The 21,407-nt window shown below is 40.1% G+C and overlaps 1 protein-coding gene across 2 annotated transcripts in view; it reads right to left on the bottom strand.

Moving 5' to 3' along the window:
• Positions 1–21,407, bottom strand: part of ERC1 (ELKS/RAB6-interacting/CAST family member 1) — a gene marked incomplete at its 5' end in the record, with an annotated part of 295,446 nt that overhangs the window by 36,706 nt on the left and 237,333 nt on the right. For both annotated transcript variants that reach the window (XM_082013315.1, XM_082013316.1), the window contains one exon: positions 15,599–15,743. In XM_082013315.1, coding sequence (XP_081869441.1) covers positions 15,599–15,743 — 145 coding nt within the window. The remainder of the gene's footprint in view (positions 1–15,598; positions 15,744–21,407) is intronic.

Here is a 21,407-nt window from a genome sequence, read left to right as displayed (position 1 = left end):
ACCACCATATTGTAAACCTAATTTATACTGACTGGGTGGCCTATTCATAAAAAAAAACTTTCAGGCAAGATCAAAAGGACAAATGGTATCCTGTGACAACAGCCTCAAAGAATCCTGGATCCCTCACACGACACAAACCCCAAAAAATTATTTATTGAAATTGATCTGAAGACAGCAACAGCAAGCAAAATTTTGTTGCTGTTTTAATTCTTAAGATGAAGTAAGAGAACTGATTATGTTTACCTTCCAGTAGTAAGCGTATAAAACCTTTACACTCCAGGTTTAAAGAAAGCAGGTACGTAGTTTTTGTGTTATGAGCCTGCCCTGCGGTGCAGTTCCACACCACAGCAGAGAAGGGCCTTACTGCAGAATTCCCTGCCGGAGAATACACGATCAGCATCCTCTGCTGTCACATGCCCTGAAAGTAGTAAAGACTCATTTATTTAAATTAGCTTAACAGCAACTGGTTTTTGCTAAATCACGCTGCTACATCCACTCTCCATCTATTGTGCCGTCTTCGTTACTCCTTCCATCAGTTAAGAACTGATTTCTTTTGCAGACAGCATGGCTACCCTTGAAGAGCATAGGAGTCCACTTTATTACCCATTTTATGCTGGCTAATGAAATCCGCGTGCTTTGGATTTGTATTCTACGTCTTCTAAGCATGGCCTTCAACCCTGTAATAATCTCTTTCTCCAGCTTGCCTCCCCCATGGTGTCTCCAGGCAAGAGTCAGCTGGGACCAGTGTGAAAGTATATATGTTCTGAATGGCCAGCCATACGCGTATGCTACAGCCAAACAAAATATATCACGGCTCAATCCTTCTTGCCTTTCCCTGTGTGGGAGCACTACTTTGGGCTTTTTTCGCCTCTACCCAGCTGTGGATGTTAATTAAGTTCCTGTAAGTTACACAATCTTTGAGACTTCTTTCCCTCTGTCAAATTTGGTTGAAAATGGTCAATAAATTGAAAAGTTACTTGGTGGGAACTACAGCTCGGCTAAGCAGATGGATAGCACTGCCATTTAAAGTCTTCTTCTTCGGACTTTAGTATAAAAGCTGGTACGAACTATCATGTTTTGTTCAAGTTGTAAGAGTTTGGATGTAGTGTCTCAATATAACCTTGCATTAAATGCTGCACAGAGGTGGAGTTTTCTGATACTGCGCTCCATGCCTGCCTTTACGATTCTGTGAGGCCAAATTGCTACAAATTCTCAAGTGAACAGCAGCACGCCTCTCATGTTTAGTTCATGTGTCTGCTGAACGTTTAATATATACAGTTTATTCAGTCTCTTTATCAAAGTAGATTACAAACCACCAAGTACAACTCATTTGAACACAAAAGCAAAACGCTACTTCTGTAATAACGTGGAAGGAAATATCAGTCTTTGTCATGGTCCTCATTACTCAAACTGTTGAAAACTCTCGATCATACTTCTCCCCTTGTGCATTTTTCCCCTCTCATGGTGTGTTTGTGGGCCCAAGCTAAAAATTTCATCTTATATTTTACCAATTGAGAGAAAAACAAAGACAAAAAGGTGGTGAGAAAAACAAGCTGCAATGTACTTTGGAGCATGAACACCCCCTAAAAACTTTGATAGGTTGGTGATACATGTGTTTTATAAAGTAAAATGTAAAAGATATCTCAGGTTATGCTAAGGCTGGAAATGCATTCCAACATCATAATGATCCTGTGATTACTTTAAAGTTATGCAATTTAAGCACCAACATTAAGCACCAGAGATAAGGTTAGTCTTACAAAATCTATAAATATCTGAAGGCAAAACCCCTAGATTACCTACAATTGTATCCCATAGAACAGGCAAGTATTTCCATCAAAAACAGAACAAGCTTTGTTTGACATAGTTGATGGGACTCTTTCTGTTTTGTTATGACTATTTACTTGAAATTTCCCCTTCCCTTTTCACTTCAGCTTCACTCCACACCCTGCTCATCTTACTCTTGTCTACCTTGCTCTGTCCCTCTTTCCTTTGTTATTCTGTTTGGTTCTCCTTTCCAAAATAAATCCACTTGCATATGTTCAACTTCACAAAGCTGCCTGTATAATGCAACTGCCTTAGTCACTCCGCTTTTCTCTCTTAGTCTTTCTCGTAGTCTGAAATCAAAAAGTTTCTCAGTCCAATGATACCTATGAAAGCTGATTGGCAAAATCTCATCTAGGAATTTATATACAAGATGCATTGTATTGCATTTATATACAAGATGCTATTGTAAAATCTTAAAACCAAGTAATGATCCTTTGCTTTGACAAAAGCATTTGCAGGCCATCTGCTCAGGTGTATCTACATACACCTTTCCTAGTTGATGTAATCTAGACATTTTCAAATCTTTGTCTATTGTGACTGCGTCTTCACAATAAGAAGTATAATAATACCTTTATCCAGGTATATTGATTTTTGGAAGGTATATACCAATGTTTTTACCACAGCTCTTCTAGCCTTCCATATTTTTATTGTTATATGACTCATCAATTCAATTGCATTTGCCTGCAGCTTCAAAGAGTTGTTAATAGCAACCCTCCTCTATACATGCTGTTCTTGGCAAAAAAAGTAGTTATGTACAGATACAAATTCCTAGATGCTAAAGTGATGTGAGCTGCTCAGTATCATCTCAACACAGGCTGTCTGTAACTGCCCAGAACCCAGCTCTGGGTGTATACACGAATGTGTCTGTGTCTACATGATATAAACAGTGTTGATAGCAACTTAAAACAAAACAAAACAAAACAAAAAAACCCCACAGCGAAACCTCAAGACTATTTATGCATATTTATATATGTTCTGAAATTGATTTTAAAGCTGTTGCATATAAAAGAAGAAGAAACCCGATATTATTCTTTTTCTGCCTCACTTTCATCTTTGAATCTAGGCGAAATCCTCCATGGTAACTGCTGGAGGGAAGAGTTGAAAGGGCATTTCCTTTGACAACCAACAGAGCTTTGCAACCCCAAACTAAATTAAAGCTAAGAATTTTCTCCGTATGGGCAATTATTAGGGTTGACATCCACGTAGAAGAGCCCTGCTGCATAAGATCCGTACAAACATTACATTCCTGTCTGTCCTCACCATCTGTGCGTGTGGTCTGCAGACACAGGATTCCTGTCCATCCACACTGTCCCTGTGTTTGGTCCACAGAGGCAGGATTCCTGCCCGAGCACACAGCAGCATATGTGCAGTACAGAGTTGGACAGATGATTCCTGGCCACTTGCCCCACTCTTGCATGCAGTACACAAGCAAGGACGATCACAATAAACCAAGTCTTTTTTTTCCCTTTTTCTTCCTGCAGAGGTTGATCTTTTCTTTTAAGTCTGCATCAAAGTTTAGATAAGAGTACTAGCTGGAGAGACTGAAGAAACATTCAGGTTTTCTACTGTATTTGTGCCAAAATTATTCTTAACAAGGAAAGAAGTTCTTTTCCTTTCTACAGGCACGCAACGTGTCGAGATGTGCCAGATTGGTCAGATGAATTTCTCTAATGTGTCTGCATTTCAGACAGTATTCCCATCATTGCCTGCTCTATTCCTAACCTGTTGCCCTTCTGTGACTTACATTATATTATGCCATTACATATGGTAGAGGCCCACTCAATGGGCACCATAGAGCACACTGTAAAGCTTAGGAAAAAACCTTAGAAAACTCCACCTCCGCTATAGAACCACCAAAAGAAAAAAGGTTGTGGAACAAGATAAAAGAACAGGCAGTCATACCTCCGGTGTTTTTTCCTTAACAATCCTTTTACTGCAAAGTCATCAAACTTAGGTGATGCCACATGTTAAAGAGCCCTGACAAAGCAGAGGAAGAAGTAGGGATGAATGAATAGAAGGGCAGGGGCAACCTAAACTGACATATTTGCAACTAGAAGACCTAGGAGGAAACAAGGAAGTCTTCATATTTTTTAAGCCCTCTTTGTAACATAAACTAGATTGCTGGCTGACAATGGAGAAGCACTAGCTAGTTTTGGTAATCAGGAAAGGGCGGAAGAGAGGAGGAAGAGACATGAAGAAATCTTTTCATCATCTGATAGCGATGAAAACGATAGAGATGGACAATAAGGAACTAGTCTTAGTCTGCACTTCCCAATCTGTGGATCCTTCCCACGAAATCTGTGAATCCTTTTTCCCGTCCAGAAGAACATACTGGTATCTTGCCTGCCTCTCTAAGAGATCTGGAAGAGACTTGAAAGGTGTACATAATGAAGAACTGTGTGTATAAATAAATGTATTTCCCCTTAAAAAAAAAGAACAAAAAAACCCCTAGAAGGAGAAGGTACAGTACTTATTATTTCCACAGAGCAAATAAACCTGAGCAGTCTTCCAAGTTTTAAACAACTTAGGTAGGTGTGTGTTCTTAAGGATCACTTTATTGCTTTTAGTATTTTTTCAACACCATTAATGTCAGCAGTTGGCACAAGCTTGGGTTGCTAGCTGTAATAAAGGAGGCGAAGCCAAGGTTATATCCACTAGTGTTTTGGAGATGGAGGGCACACTGGCTTGGTATCAGAAACAACAGTTATGTTTCAGGTTAATGTGAAAAAAGTGAGAGGAGTAATTTCTTAAACTATTAAAAGGATTAAGTGTAATACAATGGTGAAATTGAATGTTTAAAAAAGTTAAGTGCCCCCCCCCCCCAAAAATCCATTGTAAAAACAAGAGATACCTAGGTTGTTCAGATCCTAAGAACTTCTTGGCTGGAGTCGGTGGTGAGAGCTCCATTTATTTTTTGTTTCCTCAACTACAGGAAATATTTGTATTCACACTAAGACAGACTGGAATTGGTGGTAAACAGAAAGAGAGAGAACAAAAGGCTAAGAGCTGTGACTGTAAAGTTGTGCTCAAACAAAGAGAACAAAACCCCTAATAAAATGGATACACTTTAACCAGGGCTGTATTCAAGATAAAAGACCATTACTTCCCCCAGGCACCAGTACTGTGATCAGAGTTTAATATATATTTGGAAACTAAAGCTTTATGGAAGTTGAGAGACTAATATACACTAATATACTATTGACAGCCTAAAGTTGTGCAACACATTATTGCAAAGGTAAATTTACTCATATTTGAAACTGAGGGTGCTTGACCAGCAAATCGATCTTATATCCACACGATAAATGTTTCATTATGCCAAGTAAAATCACACTGAGTCTGAGACTTATTTTGTCTTTATGCACAATTTTGGACTAATCCCTAAAAGCATTTCTTGGTACCATTCCTTGGTACCAAATGTCAAACCTTTGGTACCACATTCAGGCAATGAAGGGCAAACAGAAACCTTTCCCTTATTTTGTGTTCAGTACAGATCTGCTCAGAGACAGTAGAACACAACTGCCCTAAAGATTCTCATCTTTATCTTTCAGAGCTGGCAGCTGTTACCAGACTCCTCACAGCTTCCCAAGTTAGCAGCCGGCAGAAAAATCTCCACCCCCTCCCTACACACATTCACAAATGTCAAGTGGCAAAAACATTACCTCTAAGGAAAAACTACACACCTTTTTTTTCTTGGTTGTGACTATTTTTTCATGTTAGAAAAGGGGTGTAGAAAACAGCATGTACTTACTAAGGAGTAAAATGCGTAATTTATTCAGCACCAAAACATGAATAGTAATTTTTTTAAGACTTGGATTCTTTAGAAAATAAGACCATGAATGTAACAGAACTGAGGGGAATCTGCAGCCATCAGCACTCATCCATTTGCAGAAGCTATCATAAGTAACTGATGCCTAATTTCATAAATCTATGTCTCCTTTTCATACACCTGATATACTACCCTATCAATTTCCACAATTTGGTATGTAAATTAGTGAAGCGTTAGTATCAAGAAACTAGTCCTAATTGACAGCGTATATCTTAGATTTCCAACTGCAACATGAAACTTCTATTTTCCCCCCCATTATCTATTAATTAGCCTGAGATATGGTGTACTGTACTAGGCTCAATCAGATTGTTTCAAAAAGGGAAATTATTTCCAGAATTATAAGGAGCTTAATACAGTGGATGAGAAAAAAAAATCTGTAGACTGAGAGGTATTTCAGTCCATAAGTTCAAAAATACTTGAGACCACTGTTCATTAACAGCTCACTATTTACTGAAGCTGAAGTTCATTCTGTACAGTTGAGACTTAGTTCTTCCATTATCAATTTTTAAGATGGTGGGAATTAAAATTCTTTATTGCAGACTATGTATTTTTCTTTTCTCAAGCAAAAAAAGCACTAATTTATTATGTTGCTCCCAAAATAACACAGTTAAATCCCAAACATGCAATATATTCTATCTTATAGAACATTAATTTTCATTATATATTTCTAGGTGCACAATTCTTTCCATCATTCCTCTTTCAAGTAAAGAACACATCACTGACATATTAAGTCCTACAACTGTTAATCTGTAATCTACTTGAAACCTTCTATGTATTTCGTTTATGAAACCAATCGGTCACCTCCTCTCTCTGACTTCACCTTCTCCTTACACGTTTTTGGAACACACCTTGCATCATCTACCACCTCGCCAGTTACAGTACAGACAATACTAAAGCTGGTAAAATGCTTCAGCCTTCTGCCACTACCTTTCTGTGTGTCTTCTAGACAATTTCCAGCGCCAGGTAAAACAGCCCAAACAAACAGGATTAATTTAGTATAGAAAAAGCTGCATCCAATCAATGAAATGTCAGTTAGGATGGTTAAAAACTGTGATGGAAAATCACAGTATTTTTACTGAGTTCAAACAAGTAATTCAAAATCTTCCTGTATCCAAAATGTTGGTGTGAAATTCCTGTTTCTTCACAAAAAATATACTCACAGGTTTATCTCATCAAGATTATTTACATGTTTAAGTGGAATCCTCTCTGTAATCAAAACTTCAGAGTTCCCTAAACAATATGTCTAAATTACAAGATTTAAATGTAATCATAAACTTACTGTATTTTCCGGTCAGCCTTTAAGCATCATCAGTTCACATACCAAAAGAGTGATGCCAAGCCAAGCCAGCCACAAGAACCGATTATCGGAAAGTCTCAAATATTCTACCCGAGGCACATCCTGCCACGGGACAGCAAACAGGAAGTAGTTGTGTGTGGATCCTTCCCAACTACCCCACAAACTGTAGAAGTTAAGCAAAAGTAGATGCACCCATAATTTTATTCCTTGAATGAATGACTATTGGCAATCTTGAGATCTTCTAAACCGCTCTTCCTGAGCTTTTGCATCTATCTCACGAACTCACCAGCTAGTGCAAAGACTGGCAGAAACTGAGAGAGGGTAATTGTTCTCAATGTAAAATTTGGAGCACAGAAGTCTCATAGAAATAAATACTTAAATACTCTGTATGTATGAAAAAGACCTGTTCTAATACATTCTCTTTATTTAACTGAAAAACCATGCCTATCAGATCAGTGGTTTGTGCCACGATAACTACAGAAACCCACCATACGGTACAACTGCGACGTGAAATGACAGTGCCTATATTTACACTGCACTGATGTCCAGAAATACTATTCACGTTATTATTATTTTTTAGGCCCCAAATTACATTTCCCAGTGCAGTCTCCTGAAGAAACCAAGCTCCCCCAGTATTCTTAACTCTTTAATGCCACTAACAAGCCTGGTCCTCCCAGTGTAGGCTTAACAATTTTAACTGGTATCAAACACAAAAGTAGGTTGGTTGTCACTTACAGAAGTGGGATACAGGGTCTATCAACTGCTAACCTAGACTTGTCCAGCAATCCTGATTTTCTAGTCAGGGACAACGTTGCTTAAATAACTTAGTATAGGAGTTCATAATCCTTGAATAAGAGATACTGTACATATGGCAGTAGATGCTGTCAGCAACTATCCAATTAATTTAAATTTACTTGTGCAAACTTTTAGTGAATTAAAAAGCTGTAAAACTATAGTATGAAAATTTTAATATAATCAATAAATGGAGGAATATTTCTAATAGACTGAAACAGGTTTTTGAAAACTGAGATTGAACTTGGGAAATATTAGTCTATAAAGTGTTTTTTAAATGTTACGAATGTCTAGAAAGAAAGGGTAGCAAGCACTGTTTTACCATCTGAGTTCCAAAGTACTTTTATAAACCTTAAAGCTCAAACCCTCGGTGAGGCAAAGAACCTTCCCCTTCAAGCAAACCTACAAAGCCGCCATTTCAATGCCCTAGAAACTACTGGCCGAGGCACGAGTGAAGGCACAAACAGAAAGCAGACGTGGCTGTTTACAGCGGGGCCAACAGGCAGTTCCCTTCTCTGGCACCGTGAGGCCAGCGACAGCAAGGAGCTCGCTTGAACATACATTATTATTTAGTAATACAAGAGGCAGAGGGTAAAGGTAAAAGGAGGAGGGAGAAGGAGAACGAGAATATAAGTAATACCATGGGAAGATGAAATGCTGCCCCAGAAAAGACTGCTGACGCTGCACTGAGTGCTGTTACTGTGGTAACCGACGATTAGAAATGATGGGAAAAAAGTCTGGAGAACATGGCAAAGAGAAAGTGCTTTCTTTTAATCTGCGAGGGCGTCTTGCACTGTGCTTCAGGAAGCGATGTTCAAGGGCATGACAAAGCCTCACTTTCTGTGCCTGCTCGGCTGCTGTCAGGGCGCCGGGTCTGCTCCTGGCAGAGATTCCCCCTTGACAGAAACAATTACTGAGGAGCAAAGCCTGGCAAAACAAGCAGTGCTGTGATTGATAATCTGGGTGGATTACAGGCCTTCGACAAAAGCCACGATGCTTAAATTTGACAGCTGGCAATGCTTGACGAGAGCCAATTAGTGGATATATATTCACTTCAGCCAGAAGTTTCTTCTGTTTCTAGTCCAATAGCTTCCTGTATAGGAAGCGTACAGAGTGATTTCCCCCACTTCTGCCTGCTCACATGTATGCCAGCTACTCTGCCAATACAACTAAGAATATACACTATAAAAACTACATATTTGGGCATCTTTGTACATTAAAGTCAGTAGATTCAAATTTTGCAAAGCCACACACATTTGACCCTACAGACAGTGGTGGTAGAAGAACCTGAAAAAAAATGACTTTACGCTGACTCTACATACCATGCAGTGTGTAAACTAGGCTGCGACTGCACTATTTAGGTACCATGTCCACTACAAGAGACAATAGTTCTCAAAATGCTTCACTGCTCCTTGAAAATTTCTTGGCAAAGTACATTAACCTGTCTGTTGCTGTTCCAAATAGGTTAACCTGGCATTCAGACAATACCAGAATTCACAGAGTACCTTCTGTTCTGCCCAATACACACAGGAACCTCTGACATGCAAGATCCCTTCAAACTTGTCTGTCTGTTCTTAACTTTCTTATCACACAGGTTTTCTTTCCCCACTTTTGCATCTATTTCCAGTCTTGCTAGTGCAAGCATGTGGCTACTGGGATGAAGAGATCAATAAACAAAGATGGATCCAAGTGCCCTGAATCTCATTACTCATTTCAAACATTAACTTTCACTTTGTTTTCTCAACCGTAAAGAGGCCACCACGACCACCACACTCGGACAACTTAAATACATCTAGACTTTCCAAGTCCTCTTCTGACAGTGCCATGGCTTGAAAGGTACCTCCACTCGTTAAACTTCTATGGGCACCATGGCATTGCTGGGACCTCTCTGATGCTCTTGGAGAACAACGGTAATTCTGTCACAGAAACAGCACTACATTTAGCAATTACCTGCAGTGATTGTATTCATGTCACCTGAAGAAGAAATTCGTTTGCTAATAGCATAACCACCCTCATCAGACATGGTTTCAAATCCGGGCAGCTAAGGCAAAGCAAAGGCTAACTGCTTGCCTCAGAGAACCTGTATTATTTCATCAGGCAGCGTGGTAATAAAAACTGCCACAATTGTGGTCATGCTGATACAGCTCCACGGCAGTAAGAGGAAAACGCTTGCCTGTCAGTCTCCTTTGACCTGTTTAACATTCTCCTATTACAAATGCCTCCAACCCATGGAACTTCACTTTGGAAAAGTTCACGGCAGAGGAGTGTCAGGTGTCAGTGTGCGGGGTTTCCAGGGAAACAAGTAACAGTGGAAAATCAGCATTTTTGGGGAGAGAAGCCATTCTAGAATCTAAAATTCATTCCTCTTCCTCATGATCCCATGAACCACATTTACTTGAGAAACAAATCTTTGCAGTACCTTGGCCTCATAAGGAAAGACATCCAAAATCTTTGCCCAGAAGAAGTACAAATTAGCACAGAGAAAACAGCTTTGGGACTTGCATAGCTATATGAAACATATATTAAATATCGCATAAATGATAACTATTAATACTACTAGTCATCGCCAAATTAATTCTTCTCAATTTATGGGAATAATAAATAACAGCTCCTCAATTCATGCTGGCCCACAGAGGAAGGATTGATCATGATGAGGAGATAGAAGTAAAAGGGAATGATGGGTATTAAAGATTCTTCTGAATGGCAAGCAAGCTGACTACGTAACCCATACTTTCAATAGCATGAGGTTTCTTATCTCCCTTCACTAACACAGAAAGCAGCTCTTTTCACTAAGTATAAGCGAAGAGCAAGAGTGTATGTGCATGAACAGGAAAGGCGAGGGACAGTACGAAGTAGAAGTTCTAAGGGAGAAAAAGTAGACATTAGAGATATACCTTAGAATGAAGAGGAAGCTGAAGACAAAGGTTGATCTACTCAGTGAAAAGTGAAAGCCATCAGAAAATAAAGCAAAGAAGCTCACAGTGCTCATGCCCTGTGTGACAGAGAAAATATAGATCTATAAAATATGTGGGGAAAGCTTGGCTGGGTGGTTCTGGGAGCATGCTAAAATATAGGATTGAAAATCAACATGTTCTTAAAAGACTGAGGAATTGATCTGAAAATTAATTTTATTTAGGAAAAGGCAACATCATAAAAACGTACCCAGCATTAACCTAACCTGAAGTCACACCATTTAAAAAGAAAATGTTGAGATCGCATAATCAGTAACACTGAACAAGCTACTTCCTGGTAACTTCTGCTACAGTATATTAAAAAAGAATTGGGATTATGAAACATAATATAATAATACAAGTGAATACAGTGATTTACAAACAATTCAACTGACTAATGCTCCAAGCTCTCAGAAAACAGACACTGTTTAGAGCCGCCTAAAACTTTCATCGTTATTACTTAACATTTATGGCATAGTAGTGCCTAGAGATGCTGGTCAAACCAGGCCCCCACTGTGCTAGACACTGTACAAACACAGAAAATGACAGTCTTTGCTCCACACAGCTCCTGGTAGAAAACCCCAAGCTGTAAGACTCAGAGCCCACAGGCAGGAAAACCTCAGCCCATTCAGATACGCCTTCCCTTTACAGCTCGAAGCTGCAGAGCAGCACTTCATCCTGTTACAACAAATCTATCCCAATTGTGACAACTTTGCTTGACAAGGAAAGGAATAAGTGGCAAACAGGCTACTTTCTCATGATGAGCAGTGGATGTGCTGCCACAAAGCACGCCAAAGCTCCGTGGGTCTCCATCAGTTCCAGCATGACACACGTCGTGGGTGCTTCTGTATGGCGTATAATCCGAGCACGCTGGCTGGCGCTTGCCACGCTACATCTGGACTTTGTTAGACAACCTTCAGCTCTGTTTTCTCGCATCAGCCCTGGCCCCCTCTGGTGAAGCAGCCTCCCAACCACTGCTTCTCCATGAACTACTCACGGAGACAAAGTACACTGGGAGGAAGTAAATTGGGACCACATTAGCTGGTGACCCTCACTCTGCAATTGGCCTGCCTTTCCGATGATAGAGGAAATCCCTCATACAAACTGACAACCAATATGAAACAGGCAGCTCTATTTACTGGAAAGCCTGGTCAATGCCGAGTGCCTCATTAGGAAATGGTCTCTATATTGAGGCACATTCCTGCAATTCAGAGCCTAGAAACTCTAAATTAAAACAACATTGATGCCATATCCTCTTTCTGAAATGCCTCTCTTCATCCAAACTTTAATACACATACTTGAAGAAATTAAAGAACCAAAATGTCTTTGGCAGGACTCCTTCCCTCTCTTTTGCAGTAATACCCTTCCCCTGCAAGCAACCAGGAACATGACAGTGTTGGGAAGGGAGAAAGAAGAGTTAAAGCAAGGAATAACCACACAGTCCTCCAGATTCTGTACAACCTTCCCGTGATGAATCTATGCATCTTCACCAATATTTTTAAATAAATAAAAATCACTTGAAACTGCAGAGCTGAAGAAGCTGGAATTTTTTTTTTAAAGATGCAAATTGAGGCTCATCAGTAGAAAGAGTTTTTGTATTGGGAGAGAGTTGTATCTTTCTACACTCTAAGAAAGGCCAATTAACAGTAAGCCAGTCTGCTAACAGTGGTAGCTATTGTAGCAACTCAACGATAACCAGCACAAGCAATGAAAAGGCGTAATCTGAATTCTATCAGATTGGATCACTTGGATCCATTCACACTCACTATTGCAGCGTAGTCAGAAAACTGCTTTCCTAAAGCGTTATTTCTGTCAGAGGCTCTTTCCAGTTCTCAGTGAGATTCAGCAAATCAGGCCTATGGTAGCTACCACAGCATCCACAACTCTTTACACAAACCACCCCCTTCTGATATGGCTCAGCATTTCTATTTGCATCCTATGTAGATGGAAACAGGAATTTTTTAGTCAACTGTGCCTTCTAGCCAACTGAGAGCTGCCTTCCTACCACAAAGTCTAAGCATTTCCTAGAAATGGGATGGTCTGAAATACCAATACTTATCAGGGAGCTCAACAGCTCTGAAACAATGTTAAAGGCAGAAGGAAGGAATTACTGAGGTCAAGATCCCAGCTCTCAATCTGAAGGGTTGGATAAACTTTTTAGGCTCCACAACTGCTTTTCAAAGTCTTCCAGAAGATCCTGATTAACTGGCATCACTTGGCTTTCTTGAACAGTTGTGTTCAATACATATGCAAGTCTGAAAGATTTTCGATTCACAATTTCTACTGTAAATTTAGGAATTACAGTTAAACTTTTAGGAAGTTCCTGAAATGCTATATAGTCCTGTGGAGCTGGCAAATACAGATGGACCTTTGTTCTTAGATGTAGAAAAGGGTCCATGTAAAGAAAGCTTAAATTGATGAAGTAGCACAGTTGTTTTGTTGGAAAATATGAGGCTGGTGACCTGTAATAACTAAAGAGGACCACAAAGGCCAAGTACACAGATTATTTGCAGAGCATGTGGAAAAATGAGTTTCCCTTTGACTACATCAGGAATGAGGATCCTGCAAAATCTCATAACCTTCTCTTCTGACCCATCTCCTATTTCTGGAGCTGTCAAAGTTGGTATGATTTGAATTGATGCAGAAAAAGCACATACAAAAACTATTGGTACTGAAAAAAATAAATGCGATGCCAGATCCCCTGCAACTTAAAGAGATGGTGAGTATTACTGTTCCATGATAAGTAACTTTGAGGAGCTCTTCTTTCAATGTGTTGAAAGCTGCACACAAAAAAGGATAAAAGATGATCCATCCTTAAAATGTACGATAGATTTTAGGGAGGATGTGTCAAATCTCTATTAGGTCAAATAAATATTTCTTAGGTATGGTTTAAATATAGTTTAGATTGTTTATATATAAACATATCTTCTGCCTTGGGGATCGGGGATGCTCTGAAGAATACCTTGCAGCCCAATTATCTGTGATTTTATATTTATACTACTTACTTATATATAGCTTGTATTTATACTACTTATAGCACAGATGTGTTGAGGAGATTACTTTTTGCTTTCTTCATTTTCTTTTTAAGACAAAAATCTTAAACAAGGATGAGCCTTTACAGCTGATGGCAGTTTTGGGACAAGAAACTTCAAAGGCATTTGGATACTTCAATGAATTTTTTGAAAAAGGACTATTGCTCTAACAGCAGCTCAGAATTGGTCTCACTTCATACTAAGAACAAGTTCAAATTAATCTCCTTTGCAATTTTAGTTTATTTGGGAAATAAGTATCCCACACCTATACAGAAAAGCTCTTAGAATGGGCATCCTTAAGGGAAACGGCCGTGTCTTTTTAGAAACAGCATATGATATTGCAAGACTTACAGCACTGAAAACTAATGATGAGTACAACAATGTTAAAAAAATCTAACTGAAACTTAAGTCATTACAGATAATCACAACATTAATACATAAATTAAATATACACAAATTTTCAGTAGAAAAAACCCCAGCACGAAACACTAAAGGTTGTTCCATCTACCCACAAAAGATAATCAGAAGGAAACTGGGAAGGGCAAGGGGCATGAAAGCGCTAGAATTTAAACTTAGGACAACAAGAACTGACAATACAGTTCCAATCTCTCTTGGAATGAGCAGTAATGTATATTAAAGCTGCTACACCTACAGACAATTACAGAAAATAAGTACTTTACATTGCTGTGACCACTTCTGAATCCTGTTCTAGTAAGAAGTTATCTGGCTGACCAGTGAAAGTAATTACAACTGTTGCTCAAAAGTAAATAATGCAAGACTGTAAACTATACTTCTTGCTTGTTTTGAGGCTGGTGTAACAATCAAAATTACTGTTCTTAAATTACATCTTAAATAATTGTTATCTTAAAAATACATGGCCAGTAACCTACTTGTGTTTCCTAAGGAAGAAGCAGAGAAATCCCTTATCAGAAAGCAGACCTGGTTTTGTCTTACTGTCTTTGACAGCAACAGAAATCATCTATTTGACAGATGAAACGTTGCACATAAAACTTTATGGAATGGAATCGGTGGCACTGAAGAAGTTGATACTGGATTGGCAGCAGCATATGTGCTATTACAGAGAATGTGGCAAGGGAGCAATTCAGAAAAACCCACCAGAAGTGCTGAAGTGAAAAATCAACACAGATTTTTCAGATCCTAAATCTGTTATTGCCAGGGATGCCTTTTGCTTCCTCCGCGTTTTATTGGCAATGTATTTTTCTCATTGCATTGAATACTGAAACACAATATTAAATGCTTGAATAGAAACACACTTTTTCTGATTGTTATGCCAACACAAAAGGATCTTAGAAATGGGAGAGGCCAGAAACAGGAAAGGACCAATCCCCTCACATGCACGAGATGTCCCAAATTCTACTCTAGTAGTTGGCATTCCCATATGGTGCTCCTGTCACAGATTAGAAACCACAGTAGAGACTGTGATGTAACACATTCATATTTGAGCTTTGCAGCAAGGAGAATTTTCTTCCATGTATGCTTCTGCCCCAACAAGGCAAATACAGATCAGCGAAAGAAGTATCACTACATTTCCCTGAATCTGTGGTTATTTGTTGCCTGTAGAAGATAATAACCAATGCCTTTTTCATCCAGTTTCCTATACATTCTATCACACATTTACTACTTGGGCAGTGATACAAAGAACTTCTCTCAATATTGAGATTTCTTCTTTCTCAACCATGTTTTACAGACTTCATTACTGGTAGCTAGTTTGAAATCATTATTTATGCACTTTCTATCCCAGCATATGACAGGATTACACATTATTAGTTCCATAAATCAAGATAAAAATCTCACACCAGATAATAACCTCACATCAGATGATAACCAGTTTCTTTCCCAGCCCTCCTCTACCCACCTGCTGCTTGAGCTGTTGCACCAGACGGTCCTTCTCTCGTTTCAGTGCAGCCACTTCATCTTGGGTCTTCTTCTTAGAGGATGAAAGTTCTAGCAGAGCAATATTGGCATCTTTTTCACTAATGGCAGCAAGAAGGGCTTCTTGTCTGAAAAAAAAACATGTAAATACATTATTATCCTTCAAAACTTAAAGGAAGCCTCTACAGAGTTGAACATACCATAAATGCTGTAGCAGTGTGCAACTCCGAAGAGCGGTAATAAATATGTTTGTCATGGTTATGTGTCCGTTGGTGGAGCAGGAAGTCGAGACCCACCCGCCTCCCCCTAAATGACTGTGCTAATACCAAATTATTGCTTATAGGATAAGAAAAACATATAATGATATGTTATTATTCTGCAGTCAGCCTCTCAGTTTTTAATAACTACCATTTATTATTACTTTGGCTGAACATTTTCATTCTTTATAATCATAGAAAAAAAAATCATAGAATCATTTAGGTTGGAAAAGACCTTTAAGATCATCAATTTCAACCATTAACCTAGCACTGCCAAGTCCACCACTAAATCATGTCCCTAAGCACTACATCTACATGTCTTTTAAATACCTCCAGGGACAGTGACTCAACCACTTCCCCAGGCAGCCTGTTCCAGTGCTTGGCAACCATTTCGGTGAAGAAATTTTTCCTAGTATCCCATCTAAACCTCCCCTGGTGCAACTTGAGGGTGTTTCTTCTTGTCCTATTGCTTGTTACTTGGGAGAAGAGACTGACACCCACCTTGCTACAACCTCCTTTCAGGTAGTTGTAGAGAGCGATAAGGTCTCCCCTCAGCCTCCTCTTCTCCAGACTAAACAACCCCAGTTCCCTCAGCCGCTCCTCATAAGACTTGTGCTCCAGACCCTGCACCAGCTTTGTTGCCCTTCCCTGGACACGCTCAAGCACCTCAACATCCTTCTTGTAGTGAGGGGCCCAAAACTGAACACAGGATTCGAGGTGCCTCACCAGCGCCAAGTACAGGGGCACAATCACTTCCCTACTCCTGCTGGCCACACTATTCCTGATACAGGCCAGGACGCTGTTGGCTGCCTTGGCCACCTGGGCACACTGCTGGCTCATACTCAGTTGGCTGTTGACCAACACCCCCAGGTCCTTTTCTGCTGGGCAGCTTTCCAGCCACTCTTCCCCAAGTTCATAGTGTTGCATAGGGTTGTTGTGACCAAAGTGCAGGTCCTGACACTTAGGCTTGTTGAACCTCATACAACTGGCCTCGGCCCATCGATCCAGCCTGTCCAGAGCTCTCTGTAAAGCCTTCCTTCCCTCAAGCAGACCAACATTCCCACCCAACTTGGTGTCATCTGCAAACTTACTGAGGGTGCACTTGATCCCCTCATCCAGATCATTGATAAAGATATTAAACAGAACTGGCCACAACACTGAGCCCTGGGGAACACACTTCTGACCAGCCACCAACTGCACTTAACTCCATTCACCACAACTCTTTGGGCCCAGCTATCCAGCCAGTTTTTACTAAGCAAAGAGTGCACCTGTACAAGCCCTAAGCAGCCAGTTTCTCCAGGAGAATGCTGTGGGAAATGGTGTCAAAGGCTTTTCTAAAGTCTAGGTAGACAACATTCACAGCCTTTTCCTCATCCACTAAGTGGGTCACCTTGTCATAGAAGGAGATCAGGTTGGTCAAGCAGGACCTGCCTTTCACAAACCCATGCTGATTGGGCCTGATCACCTGGTTGTCCTGTATGTGCTGCATGGATGGCACTCCACATTATCTGCTCCATAACCTTCCCCAGCACCAAAGTCTGACTGTAAGGCCTGTCGTTCCTCAGATCCTCCTTACGGCCCTTCTTGTAGATGGGTGTCAAATTTGTTAACTTCCAGTCAACTGGGACCTCCCCAGTTAGCCTGGACTGCTGATAAATGATTAGAAGTGGCTTGGTAAGCACTTCTACCAGCTCCCTCAGTACCCTTGGGTGGATCCCATCTAGCCCCATAGACTTGTGTGTGTCTAAGTGGTGTAGCAGGTCACTAACCATTTCCCCTTGGATTATGGGGGCTTCACTCTGCTCCCTGTCCCTGTCTTCCAGCTCGGGGAGCTGGGTACCTTGAAAACAACTGGTCTTACTATCAAAGACTCGAGGCAAAGAAGGCATTAAGCACCTCAGCCTTTTCCTCATCCTTTGTCACTTTGTTTCCCCCTGCGTCCAATAAAGGATGAAGAGAGGCTCCTTAGCCCTCCTTTTGCTGCTAATGTATTTATAGAAACATTTTTAGTTGTCTTTTATAGCAGTAGCCAGATTAAGTTCTAGTCGGGCTTTGGTCCTTCTAATGTTCTCCCTGCATAACTTCACAACGTCCTTGTAGTCCTCCTGAGTTGCCTGCCCCTTCTTCCAAAGGTCACAAACTATCCTTTTTTTCCTGAGTTCCAGCCAAAGCTCTCTGTTCAGCCAGGCTGGGCTTACTCCTTGCCAGCTCGTCTTTCGGCACATGGGAACAGCCTGCTCTTGCACCTTTAAGATTTCCTTCTTGAAGAATGTCCAGTCCTCCTGGACAACTCTGCCCTTCCGGACTGCCTCCCAAGGGACTCTGCCAACTAGGCTTTTAAACAGGCCAAAGTCTGCCCTCTGGAAATCCAAGGTAGCAGTTCTGCTGATCCCCCTCCTTACTTCTCCAAGAATTGAGAACTCTATCATTTTGTGATTGCTATGCCCAAGACGGCCTCCAACCACCACGTAACCCGCAAGTCCTTCTCTGTTCACAAACAACAGGTCCAGTGGTTTGCCTTCCCTAGTTGGCTCACTTAACAGCTGTGTCAGGAAGTTATCTTCCACATGCTCCAGGAACCTCCTAGACTGTTTCCTCCCTGCTGTATTGTATTTCCAGCACATGTCTTGTAAGTTGAAGTCCCCCACAAGAACAAGGGCTAGCGATCTTGAGACTTCTCTCAGCTGCTTATAGAATGTTTCGTCTGCCTCTTCATCCTGGTTGGGTGGTCTATAACAGACTCCCACCATGATATCTGCCTTGTTGGCCTTTCCCCTGATTCTTACCCATAAACGCTCAACCCTATCGTCACCATCATTAAGCGCTAGACAATCAAAACATTCCCTAACATACAGGGCTACCCCCACCGCCTCTCCTTCCTCACCTATCCCTTCTGAAGAGCTTATAGCCATCCATTGCAGCACTCCAGTTGTGCGAGTCACCCACCGTGTTTCCTTGATGGCAACTATATCATAGTTTTCCTGCTGCACAACTGCTTCCAGCTCCTCCTGTTTGTTGCCCATGCTGTTCTAAACATTTCCGGAACAGATTTTGAGAATACGTGCACAATCATAAGACTTAATCATAAGACTTCTGTGTTAAATTATATTAGGTTATATTGCCTATTCATGCAGCTATTTTAGAAGGAAGGTGGCATGTGACAAGTTTATTGAAATCACTAGAACAATACAGTGTATTCCCAGAAGCAAATGATGACACAGACACTTTTGTGCTACATGATAGATGTTGAAATAGATGCCTTCAAGGATGCTTGAGCTATTCTTTGACTTTTCTAGGGAGTAACCAATATAATGAGCTTGTTGGATGCACATCCTGAGTAATTAAGACAGAGGTAGTCCTGCTTTCATTACAAACCTTTTGTAACCTCGCAGAAATGGTGTAAGCAAGAACATTCTGTAGCAAGATCTTGAGGCTCAAGCACTATAATAACTTGATATAGGAACACCACCTTGCCATAATCTTTCCCAATAGCAAAAAAACTCTTACAAATAGAGTTCAGAAACAATTTATAGATACTGGGAAGAGAAGAGACAAAGACAATAGCCCTGATCATAAACCAGCAGTTCTCAAATGAACTCGAAGGATTGCTCTATGTTAGGAAAAACAACTATTTCTGTCCTTTGACCTTAATTCTCACCTTTAGTTGGTGTGGTCAAATGAGAATGTGCAACAGCACATAAAAAACCCCTTTGGCCTCATTGCCCAATAGAGGTGGCTTGTCCCTCCTCTCATCACCTTGCAAAGAAGGAATAAAATGAGGTCCTAACCATCTGTGGCAGTGTGAAAGATGACATCATGCCGGAGTGATGATGAAAAACTCTGAATACTACAGATTTCCTACCTACCTTTCACCTAAAAATGCAGTTGCAAATGCAGTTAAAGTAGTAAAAATTCCAAATTCACAAATAATAAAAATGTTACCTGCTTTAGTTTATAAACAAAGGCATATTAATATTGCTAATTTCAGAGAATGATTTTAAAAAAGTAATTAAATGTGTTAAAACTATTCTGCTAACCATGTCAATAGTAATTATTATGCTAATAACAATGCTGTAACACTTAGTCTTTTATTAAAGATGTAAGAAAAGTTATAGATGCTTCATGTAAACTATTAAGATTGCTTTTAATTATACCAATATATCTTTCTGTTTGTTGTCAAGATTTTTAATGAAGACCTATCACAATCTGGTGACTTAGGATCACACTGGCAAACTATTGAGGGCAGTAATGACACTAAATCTGCTTTCTCTAATTCACCTGTTACCACTCCTTGAGCAGACTTTATTTGTAGTAAAATACATTTTCTTTCTGTATCTTCTTTCTAAACAACTTAGCATAACCTTAGTTAGAAATTTGTAATTGTGGCTAAAACAAAAATACTTTCTCCAAAAAGTACTCATTGAGCTCCATGTGAAAGAATAAATGATTGAGAAAATTTGAGAACAACAGGATAAATGGACAACGCTTTTATTTAATTTTGATGTTTTGAACATATGCATCTAACATGCTGGACTTTTAAACTGAAGGCTAGAAGAGGGAAAGGACTGATACTACTGGAGTACAAAAATTGTTACCTGTTAAAATGCTGAAAAGTTTACAAATTTTATGACCTCAGTGAGCATGAAAAGACGCATTTAATAATGTAATGTTTCTGAAGATGGAGAGTGAAATAGCTTCATGAGGTACTTCAGTGCTTAGATCAAGGGTGCAGGGAGATGTATACCTAAATCTGTAGGATGCAGTCAGAGAGCTTGCATTGGCTGCAGCTCAGCTGGACAAAGAATTTACTGTCCTGGATACTTACTTAATAATCCCTTCTCCAATCTGTGTATAACTGCATATATATTTGCTTCTTGACCTTGTTCTAAAAAGTCTGAACAATATTGTTTTGCCTCTTAAAAAAAACACCCTCGACACGTTATTTTAATAGAATGGGACCCTGAAGTGACTACATGCGCAGTCCCGCTGACAGATCTGGGATGATGGCAGCCTCTGAGAAGCAGCTCAGTGCTACAACCTTTTAATCCAGCCTGGCAGCAGCCAGCACAGCACTTCTGCCCATAGACTTATGTGAAAGGCGCGCTGATTCCACAGCCCCGGAGCAGAAACCACCAGGTTTTGAGGTTGTTTCTTGAGGGTTGTATGGGTGAGAGACCACATTTAAAAAGTGCTTGTTATTTTTTACAGGTGGAAATAAAAATATACTGCTCTCTCTTGAAAGCCATGACGTTTTGCTAAGACAATGGGTGAAAATTGACTCATTGATGAGAAAGTCCATGACTGCTTTCAGACGAGTGATAGCTGGGATGGAAGAACAACTTTTTCTTACACGTTACAGGTTTAGGTGAGAAGAGGGTCATGATGTATGTATGACCTGGCTTCCTTTTGATCCCAGTCAGCGACTGAGTTCTTGGAAATATTTATGCCAGTGAAAGCTTAAGACCTCTATCACTGTACAAGCAGAAGAAACTAGAGCACAAAAAACCCACTGCTAAGATGTAATCTCTGTTCATC

Source organism: Phaethon aethereus, assembly GCF_964289735.1.
Source record: "Phaethon aethereus genome assembly, chromosome: 1".
Taxonomy (NCBI): domain Eukaryota; kingdom Metazoa; phylum Chordata; class Aves; order Phaethontiformes; family Phaethontidae; genus Phaethon; species Phaethon aethereus.
This window is presented reverse-complemented; position numbering and strand designations above follow the sequence as displayed.